This window comes from Phytophthora parasitica (genome assembly GCF_000247585.1).
Source record: "Phytophthora parasitica INRA-310 unplaced genomic scaffold supercont2.1, whole genome shotgun sequence".
In the NCBI taxonomy this organism is placed as follows: Eukaryota; Oomycota; class Peronosporomycetes; order Peronosporales; family Peronosporaceae; genus Phytophthora; species Phytophthora nicotianae.
The window spans coordinates 2,086,364-2,096,455 of NW_008634126.1; the positions used below are offsets into that span (position 1 = coordinate 2,086,364).

The window sequence follows — 10,092 nt, forward strand, 5'->3', positions numbered from 1 at the left end:
CGCTAATACGCAAATATTCAGAGCTTCTCCGGGCACGGCACGGCATTAGTCTTAGTTTTGATTGTAATGGCTCATTTCTTAGCCCTTTTAGGTGGAGAAAACGAACTTACGTGTTCCGTTGCACGCTGGATTGCTACAGCGTATGCACACCAATACTCGCGATGTAATGGGCGTGAAAAAGTCACTAACCAAGTCACCAGTCACATGCCAATTTCATTAATTATTTCTTTCTTTAAATATATTCATAATTTATTGCTATACTAAAACGACATCTTCGACTTCGCGTCAAGCAAGCGTTCATAAATTCAACAGGATTCGCGAAGCCCATCTTAACTTTCTCAAGTTGCAAGGCTTTTTCTCATTGCATCCCCTCCTCGTGATATGGACGATTGATTCAGTATTTTCGATTATTTTCTTAATGGTATGAATGACATGACCTATGCGTTTTTGTGTTGTATGGTGTTCGATTCTACATCCGCTCGTGGCCGGTTTGGTTTTTGTGGTGCATATTGTTTGCGTGTAATGGATTATTTCAATATGACAGGTAATTCTCTGGATATTTATATCCAGAGTCCAGAGTTTAGGTGGGATCGAGACCCCTCGTGGATCCTATGTAAACGAATAATCGGATACTTGTGTAACCACGTCAATTTTACTTACTTACTAAGAGTAAGATTAACTGACGAGATACTGGATGATATCTGATATTCTATGCGGAAGAGGGTGAATGTTGATCCAACCGGTGAAGAACGACATTCGTGCAACTTGTAACTAGAGCAACAATCGTGCAACACTGTAGCGACATTGCTTGGTTTCAGGTGGTGTGCCAGTTTAAGTCAAAAATAGACTTGGTTGGAGTATGGATAGATACTGTTTATGTGCGGTCTTGCAAGTACACTTAAATTTCTGTAAATTCTGATTTACACTCTGTAAAATGAGAGTATTGTGAAGGATCAAAGTATGGGGTATATTAACTAAAAGGGTAAAGTACCTAGAAGTTCGCAATAAACAAAACCGGATCTTTGTGGCTGCTCTGTGTCGTCGGTATCTCTGCTTGCTGCTCTTCCTGGTCGAGGACATGCTCCTGTCCCTGTTCCTGCTCTTGGTGGATATCCTGTTCTTGCTTGCACTCCTGCTCCTGACGCTGATCTCGTATTGTTTTTGTAGGTCTTTTACTCTTTGCTAGTTTTCGGGTTCGGTTCGGAGTCTTGCTTGAGAAGGCTTGTTGTAGCATCTCGCGAGTTAACAACCTACCAGCTACTGTCTTAGTTTTCCTCTCTTTCCCTGCTTGTGTTGACGAGCAGGTAGAAGTAGTATATCGTGCTGCACTGTCTCCTTGTAGTGCAACCGCGCGGCTTCTTTACAGACGTGGGGACGCCGTTATCTTGACAGTTGTGTATTTTTTCGTGCATTTTTACGAGGTTTAATGGAAAAAATTCCGCAGTTCCGAAAGCCTGAGGAAATGTTGATGTTGAAGTTGCAACTTGTCCATGCAAGAGTTGCCACTTTGAGAGCTTTTTCGTTGCTGATCACATTAAAACCATTGGAACAAATGACAGCGTCGATGAGATGGTGGAGTGTGTTTTTAAACGAAGAGAACACTATAACGTCCAATGGTTGTAGTAGGTGAGTGCGGTTGCGGGAAAGCAAACCAGTTTGACAAGCATCCGGTCGGTGGTCCCGACGATTCCATCGGCAATGCGGGATGCGCAGCCATCCATGACGAGGAGTAGTGGTCGTTTGACTGGTGTAGGAACAGCAAATGCGAAAAACAAAGATCCATTAGCAAATAGAGTCGCTGTCATAAACGCCTTGTTGTAGTTGTAACTGCAGCTCCAGGTATACTACATTGTTCAAGAACTTCATTTTCCACTGGTTCACAAGGTAGAACAAATAAAGGAGGTACGACAAAGCCTCCATCGCTACTGCACGCTACAATAGAGAGAAGAAAGCGTGTAGTAGGATCAGTGTGCCAAACATTTTTGACCCTTCACGAGCTACCACGCGTGTTGTTTTGCGGGAACTCTCGAGTGCAGTTTCATCAACGTTGAACACGCGAGTCGCGTCCATGTTCTCTTCCACGATAACCTTAGCCAAAGACCCGAAAAAGTAGCCACTTCCATTTTTGTCACGTAATTGCGCACCTTCGACACCGACTTAGAGACCCGATAGCTTACGTCAGGAAAGCGAGTTTTGAACCGTCGATACCAACCCTCACCTACTGGTTGATGAATAACCATCTTTGAAAATGTGGCTGGCTTTTCTGACGATGTCCTTCCTTCCAACAGGAGCTCCTTTAACCTGCTGACTCACGACCCAATCGTGAATACTGGTTTCAGATTCCTTTGGCAGAGCGGTGTCAGGGCCGCACCGTTTGCTGAAGGTGTAAGGGGCCTTCATTCCCCTCTTCGTGCCATTTTGTGTCTTCTCCAACCCATCGGAACAAGTTGCGGGCAGGAACACCGTTCTTCTCGCTGATATCGTCGATATCGCCCCCTTCTCGGATAGACTTCACGAAGGCCATCTTCGATTTTTTGCTGTACGTGCGACACTTCATATTTGGCAGCTTAGATCAAAACTGAGAGGTATAAGTGGAAAGGCGTACGTGTCTATATATAACCAATCAAATGCAGATTCAACTGCTATTGGCGCGCCTTAATCTGGCCCATTGACTTAAACTGTCCATTTACCTTAGACGTCGTAGCTGTTGTCTCTGTACCCACAGACGTCGTATCAGAAGCCATTTTCCCCCCGGCATCATAGCCTTAGTAATCGAGCGCCAGTCGTCATATCCGTCGCTGCCATAGCCAGAACCATTTTTACCGAAGTGGGCTTATCCCGTACTCGTTTCGTCGTCGTATTCGTAGCGTAGCCGATGTAGCCAGAACGCAGGCCCTCGTGCTGTAGTGGTCGTACCCGTCGAGGCGAGGGTCACCTTGCTTCGCAGTGATCGTTACGCGCACGGTGGAGTCGTTGAGTGTGCGCGCCGGACTGCAAATTCGCTCACGGTGGAGTCGTTGAGTGTGCGCAAACTGCAAGCAAAACTAAATTGTCCGGAAAACAGGATAATAGTAGCCATTATAACTCTTATTTCAGGATGGGCATCCAGTAAAATCCGACTTGTGACTCTTACGTTTCATACAATTTTCGTGATGATTGAGCAGGATCGAGAATAGCTCGGAATTTGACCAAGAAGCGCCGCTTGGCACCGTTATAAAGAGCGGATCAATGCTTTTACACGCAAACCCATCTAGTTGTTGCGCCTTTAAAAACAAAAACACATATGTCCTTATATCGCTTGACAGGTTTGTGGCGTATAAGAAACACAAATAGCTGGCAAAGAACACCGTTTTCGTATCCGAAACGCCTAGTTTTGAGTGGATACATTCAATGTCAGCAACTTTTTAAGTGGGTGTACGAATTGTAAAAAAAAAAAAATGCTGGGAGGTTTTCGATCTCGAAGACACCGACTGGCAGTGTTCCCTCAAGCGAGAACTTGATCAATTTCTGAGCGAGTGAGACTTCCTTTACAGTCGTGGATTGCCACGCGTACGCATTGAATCCTTCGTACTTGAATAGTACATGTACTTGGCAGTTCTCGTTGACGTATATGCGTTAGGGTCTGGCCATCATAACTTTAATAAGCTATCATCCCGCGCACGCGCGACAAGTTGAACGAAGCTCGTCCAAGCATAATGTTCTTTGAGGGTATACTAATGTTACTTGTAACTCAGTTTCCCAATTTTACATTAGGAAAAGGTTTTCTGCATTTTCTACTAGATTCTGCAGTGTACACCTCGTCTTGCACTGTAACCGCACCCACGCGCATCAAAATTCCTTTCATTGTGGAGTCCTCAGAGCTTGTTCAACTCAGATCTGTTTGTATGCTTGTTTGAAAAAAAAATCATCCAAAAGATTATTGCAGTATCGAGCAGACGGTACGGACCACGTAGATTACTATTAACCCCTTGAACGCGAAGAGCCTGGACCTTACACGTTAAACGAAATTCCTTAACGTGTACGGTCCACGTTAAGGACTTTTTGACTTGCCTTTTGTATGGTTCCATACGAAAAGCATGTCACCTAGGGGTAGGTAGTGTATCCACGGTTTTCCATTGCTTTGCAAACTGTGTGAAAGCCGTGACCAGTTGTGAGCACAGGATGGACATATTGGGTGTACCACACAACTGTTCAGTGGCCACTCATTTTTCTCATTCATTCGAGAATCTCCCCCGTCAAGCTGATATGGCGTTCGCTTCGCGTTGGAGGGAGCTGAAAAAGGATGGCTGGAGGTCAAGACGCCCAACTGGGCTGTCTAACCATTTCACGTATCTCAAGCCAGGCAAAACAAAGAAGGATGTAAGAAGGACAGACTATTTTGTTGGGGAGGAAGAGTTGATGCGATACCTGGACACGCTGGACCTCGGTAAGACACTTGCTGATACGTTTTGGTGATGGATGCTAACTTCTGTGCTGTAGCCGAGCTCGCCCGGGAAAAGCAGCGCAATGAGGGGCATGTAGCGGCCTCACTGGCTTCGGAAAGCTCAGATAAAGGTAACGAGCTAGTAACGTGTATTAGACATGTTTGAGAGTGTGCTTATCATGTACCTGTACTGCAGCTCACGCAGGAAGCGCTGGAAGCGCTGGAACAGAACAACCTGCTGGTGAAGCTGCACACGAAAACTCTGCTGATGCTGGCGAAGATAATGTGGGCGCTTCGCTGCGCAACGAAAGCTTGCTCGCACAAGGCAACCGACTTACAACGCCATCTCCAGAGAACAACGCAGTCATAGTTGAAGGGTCGCCTCTTGGCATGTCGTATTCATCTGCGGACGAGTCTGTTGAGAGCAACGAATCCGAGTCATTGCCAGGTACGATTGCTGCTGCTGATTTACGCATTAGGCATCGAATCATAACGCTACTGTTCTGTAGGCTCATCACGGAACCCCAGGAACCTCGAAAGCGCGTTTCAGGACGCAGACGTCACCAGCAATCACGAAGAAGTGGCCTCGTCTAATGCGGAGCTCACAGACAAAGCAGGTACGCGCCAGCATGTGTATGTACACGTTAAACAGTCTGACTAACATGTATTATTCATACAGAGATCAATAACGAGAGCAAAGGTACATGTTAAGGACACATACACTATACGATTGAAGAATAACGTGTATGTTCATGTTTTGCTCGACCAACCACAGATCTTGTTGGCGATGGATACGTGCGCTTGGAATCTGACTCCGAAAATGATGAAGGTGTGAGCTGGGATGCTGATGATTTGCTGGCCGACAATAGCCATCCCTTGGATGATGAAGAAATTCCACCACCGCCCGAAATGCTATTTGACCGGTCGCTACTTGATGCTGTTGGAGGTGTTGGAACAGTGGAGCGTGGGCCGTTACCCATAGAGCTTCTTGGGGAGATGGCAGAGCGAGGTTGGTCTGCACCAACAACACAGACGCCGTACGACTATCTAATGGAACCGTATGAGCCTCGACCTACCAACGCAATGCTTGACGACTATCCACGGCTATACCAGGGGGAGTTCGGTCCCACATCACGAGCTCTATTAGCTGCTGCAACGCCATCTGGGGCATTCTTGTACTTTGCACAGCCTGCGCTGTGGGACGATATTGCTAGTGCCAGTGAGGATTACTACCACGAGAGCCTTGACGACCGTGTAGAAGGGCAATTCGCTAAGCAAGTGGCAAGGGAAACGAAGCATCCTGGCTTCAAGCGAAAAACTCGCGAACAGATTCGAGAGGAGCTGGAGCAGGCTGCGGCAATAACGGGGCGAGAGCTGTGTGTGTTCATCGGGCTGCTGATTGCAAGAAGTGTTTGCCCGAACAAGGAGAAACTTGAGAACCACTGGAAAACCGTGGATGAGGGGGCGATTCCTCGCGGGTGTTTCGGTCAGTTCATGGTTCGTGATCGGTTCATGCACATCTCTCGTAACTTGCATTTTAGCTCCAACTCGGATGAGCGTGCACGTACCGATAAGGCGTGGAAATTGAGGCCTGTGATTGATGCCTTGCAGGCACGCTTCCAGTCTGGCTACATACCCCCAGCAGTTATGGCTTTTGACGAGGCCATGCTGCCTTCTCGTTCGAGTTTCAATAAAATGCGGGTGTACATGAAAGACAAGCCCCATAAATGGGGGACAAAGCTATTCATGCTTTGCTGCAGTACAACGGCGTATTGCATTCGGTGAGTCAAGCTAGTGCTCCATCATGGGGCACTAGCTTTTTTTTTTGATATACAAGTTCTTTATCGTGGACCGTACACACTAACACTTTTGCTATCTTGTATGTACAGTTTTGAAGTTTACCTTGGTAAACAAGCCCAAGAAAGTCAGTCCACTGATTACAAGTCTGGCCCTGCCGCTGTAACACGGAACCTCGAGCACGTTTTCGGCCCAACAGGACCTGGAACAGGAGCAATGCGGCTTGTTGTGACGGACAGATACTACACGTCGGTTCCGTTAGCGATGCAGATGCTCACGAAAGGCTACTACACCATCGGGACGATTCGTACCGATAGGCGCGGGCTTCCGGTGTCGCTGGTTGGTAAGAAGGCAAAAAAGGGAGAAAAAAAGGTGAAGGCGCCTCGCAGTCGTCCAGCAAATATCGACAGAGGTACTTACACTGTTACGGAATCAAATGCTGTCCCTGGCTTGCGGGCTTTGCGCTGGTGGGTAGTCAAGCGGTTTACATGCTTAGCTCTGGAGGGAGTGTTGAGCTGGATCGTGTAGTTCGTCGTGACAAATTGAGCGGGCAACAAGCGGAAGTGGCATGTCCTCGCATTCTAAAAGATTATCAGACTTTCATGGGGGGAGTCGACGTACACGACCAGTTGAGACTACAGAGGTAAGTCTTTCGCTATGGTGTATGGACACCTTACCGGTTTGGCTAATCGTGTATTATACATGCTAACCTTAGGTACTCTCTCCAATTGGCGATCAAGTACAAGAAATATTACAAGTCACTCTTTTTGGGACTCGTTGATCTAGCGATTATAAATGCCTACATCGTCTACAACCAGCGTCGATCGAAGGATGGCCTGCGGAAGGTGTCGCACGTAAAGTTTCTGAAGCAACTGCATCTCGAGTTGTGCCAGCTCCGCGACAGGGATTGGGAGTCGCTACGCACTAATGAGGCACTCCAGTCGACCCCAGCGAGGGCTCAATCCCGTCAGGCTGCCACGCGTCACATGCCTGTGCCGAACAACGAATGGCGCCCTGGGAACAACCACGAAGGCCGCAAGAGGCGCACCAGGGCGTGCAAGGTTTGCTCTCTAATGAAGGGTGTGGATGAAGAGGGTGTCGCTGGTGGCGGTTCTTCAATATTTTGCAGTGACTGCAAGCTGAAGCTGAAGACACGAAAGAAGAAGAGAGAAACGTCAGACGAAGAGCGTGCTAAAGAGGCAAAGGCACGCCGTGTCTTTCTGTGCGACAAGGTGCGGCGGACTTACAACGGTACTGGCATGTCGTGCTTTGATTTATATGGCACAAGGCCTGGAAGAACGGCACCTCCCTGCCATCGACGGTCGCGGAGCGGAAGATTCGGGCGCGCATTCCTGCAGATCTGGACCATGCCGACTACTCCAGCGATGATGGTAGCTCCCGGCGCTCCGACAATTGAACGATTGCTCATTGAACCCGAGCACACAGCCGCTCATTGCTTCTTCTTTTATGCGCATTCACCATGGCTCTGGAGCATGCACCCTGTCCTTGCAATTTCTAACACTGTCTTTGTCATTCAATTAAAGTGTATAGTATCCAGTAAAGTGTATCTCAGCACTGTGTTATCGTGTACTATACACGTTAGCAAAAGTTGCCGCGTCTAGGAGTAGGTGTTGTGTCTGCCTATCCAATATACAAGGTAGCTTTTTGACTACATATTTGTAAACAAGGCGATACACGTTAAAACCCATAGGGTTTCGGTAGATGGGGGCGCTCCAGAGGCCTCCCGTTCAAGGGGTTAAAGTTGTACAGTATGTGGTAGCTTATAGTGTTGGTCGAAAAAGCTACCGAGTTAATACCAATTACCGTTATTCCCATCCTAATAACAGTTATTAGAGGTATTAACTATTATGTGTAGTTGGTGTGCCAGAAATGTTTGCTAAGCAAACTTGAAGCTGTCAGAGCCTTGCGGTGAAACCCACCTAGCATTGTTCATTTTACTCTTTAACAGGAGCACCAGCACATTGTCCCAGCAAGATATCCCTTCGATGAACCGGCAGCAGCTTCTGGAGAAGGATCAGCAAGAGAATAAAGGTGGACTTGGCTGCTCCTCCCATGGTGTGTGGCAAGAGTTCGATGTGATCGTCCCAAGATGGTCAATGACAAAGAAGCAGCACCGTGCAAGCACTGCTCTAAAGAAATTCGCCACGCACAGCCAAAACAAAATCTCCGACCACACATTCGTCGGTGCCCTAGAGCGCCCAACAGCGTCCGCGCTCGGTATCCCTCTACACCTGGAAAACGAGCACGCGAGGCACTAAGTTCACCTACCCCATCCAAGCGAGCTCGCACAGAAAATTTCCGCTCAAATCTTGTTCTACACGGACCAATTTCTCAAACAGAAAAAAACAGTTTCACAATGAGGTCGCTCGAGCATTTTATTCATCTGGTATTCCGTTTCATGTTATTCAAAACCAAGAAATGCGCAGCGTTCTGACAAAGTATCGCCCTGGTATGACGCTACCAACACGCCAAGAACTGGCTACATCTTTGCTTGACAACGTGTACGCCGAAGAGCTGATGGAAGTCATGGATATTTTGAGAAGCCAGGGTAACGTCGCAATCGTCAGTGATGGTTGGTCAGACCCTAATAGTGAGAGTGTCATTAACTTTATGATCGCTGCTTCCCTCATTCGACCCATATTTTGGTCATCCACCCGCTCTCGAGATAAGCAGCACATGGGTGAGTACATGGCATCGGTAATGGCCACAATGATTGAGGAAGTGGAGCGTATTGCTGGAAAAGGATCCGTATGCGCTGTTGTTACGGATAATGCTTCGAATATGCGAAAGTCGTGGGAATTACTCGAGGAGAGACTTCACACTCTGACTTGTAATGGATGTTCAGCTCATACACCCAATCTGCTCTTGAAAGACATGTTCGGGGTCGGATTCATTGGAGATGTATTAGCTAAAGCACTAACTATCACCAAATTTGTGCGTAAACGGCCGGCACTTCTGTATCATTTCCGAGCCAAGCAACGTCAGCGGTTTGGTTCTCGTCAACGGCGACGGGCATTGGTGATTCCAGTATCAACACGCTGGTATTCAAAACCCAATTGCATTTCAAGTGTCGTAGTAAACTAAGAGGTGCTACGCGACGTCTTTCTAAACGTTGAGTTACTAAGTCGTTACTCAAATGCGACTGTAAAGCTGAACCGAGTGTGGAAAAAAGCTTGCTTTCATTTACTCAAACAGTGGAGACAAGTCAGCTACCAGCACTGTGCACTGCAAGGAAGGTTAACCAGACGGTGATAGCGACTCGAGTGCGGAGTATAGCGCCAGTAAAGCAGAAACACCAGCTGCATCAACACCGCGGTCGCATCGACAGCTCTTACGAAGTGGTCGAGCCAGCACTTCTATCAGAGCACACCGTCACATACCGAGTAGCAGCGCAGTAGCGACACTGCATGAGCATAGATGGGGTCTTGCCTACTAGTAAGTTCACGCGATAGCAATCGTTCAGCTCGCCGCATCACGTTTAGCCGTCAGCTACGTCGTGGTTGACCAAAGGCGATCTTGGTAGTTGAACGTCGATTTCCCCACCATTTATACGGCATAAACTCAGTCAGGTCTTCACCCATGCTATTGCTCGCATCCCTCAGCGCCGGTTTCAAGATTTTCAGTGCGTGGCCTGAAAGCTAATGGAGCCCGCTGAATGAATTCGGTTGCGAGCTCAAAGTCGCAGCGGTTGGAAGAATCGCGATGCGTCACTAAGCCTTGGGATGTGGTCACGAGTTGGCTTCGCTAAAAACACTTGCCGTTGTTTTGATGCACAATAATCTAATGTTACTGCCTTTTCATTTCTTAACATTCCCATAAGTACAAGAAAAGCACCACGCCTTCACAAGTAG

At 47.6% G+C, this 10,092-nt stretch overlaps 5 protein-coding genes across 5 annotated transcripts; 3 read left to right on the plus strand and 2 right to left on the minus strand.

The window, feature by feature from the left end:
* Positions 1-991: 991 nt before the first annotated feature.
* Positions 992-1,234, minus strand: PPTG_00546 (hypothetical protein; the record flags this gene model as incomplete). Its single annotated transcript, XM_008891947.1, has 1 exon — positions 992-1,234. The coding sequence occupies one exon, from the start codon at positions 1,232-1,234 to the stop codon at positions 992-994; it is 243 nt and encodes an 80-aa protein (XP_008890195.1).
* Positions 1,235-1,613: 379 nt separating this feature from the next.
* Positions 1,614-1,733, plus strand: PPTG_20757 (hypothetical protein; the record flags this gene model as incomplete). Its single annotated transcript, XM_008892955.1, has 1 exon — positions 1,614-1,733. One exon carries the CDS (start codon positions 1,614-1,616, stop codon positions 1,731-1,733), a length of 120 nt encoding a protein of 39 aa, XP_008891203.1.
* A 49-nt stretch (positions 1,734-1,782) lies between these two features.
* Positions 1,783-2,524, minus strand: PPTG_00547 (hypothetical protein; the record flags this gene model as incomplete). Its single annotated transcript, XM_008891948.1, has 4 exons — positions 1,783-1,932; positions 2,002-2,156; positions 2,223-2,301; positions 2,372-2,524. 4 exons carry the CDS (start codon positions 2,522-2,524, stop codon positions 1,783-1,785), a joined length of 537 nt encoding a protein of 178 aa, XP_008890196.1.
* Positions 2,525-4,245: 1,721 nt separating this feature from the next.
* Positions 4,246-7,637, plus strand: PPTG_00548 (hypothetical protein; the record flags this gene model as incomplete). Its single annotated transcript, XM_008891949.1, has 9 exons — positions 4,246-4,426; positions 4,480-4,554; positions 4,620-4,871; positions 4,933-5,040; positions 5,199-6,204; positions 6,313-6,691; positions 6,736-6,863; positions 6,936-7,452; positions 7,509-7,637. The coding sequence occupies 9 exons, from the start codon at positions 4,246-4,248 to the stop codon at positions 7,635-7,637; spliced, it is 2,775 nt and encodes a 924-aa protein (XP_008890197.1).
* Positions 7,638-8,132: 495 nt separating this feature from the next.
* On the plus strand, positions 8,133-9,325 carry PPTG_00549 (hypothetical protein; the record flags this gene model as incomplete). Its single annotated transcript, XM_008891950.1, has 1 exon — positions 8,133-9,325. The coding sequence occupies exon 1, from the start codon at positions 8,660-8,662 to the stop codon at positions 9,323-9,325; it is 666 nt and encodes a 221-aa protein (XP_008890198.1). The 5' UTR covers positions 8,133-8,659.
* Between the last annotated feature and the right edge of the window lie 767 nt (positions 9,326-10,092).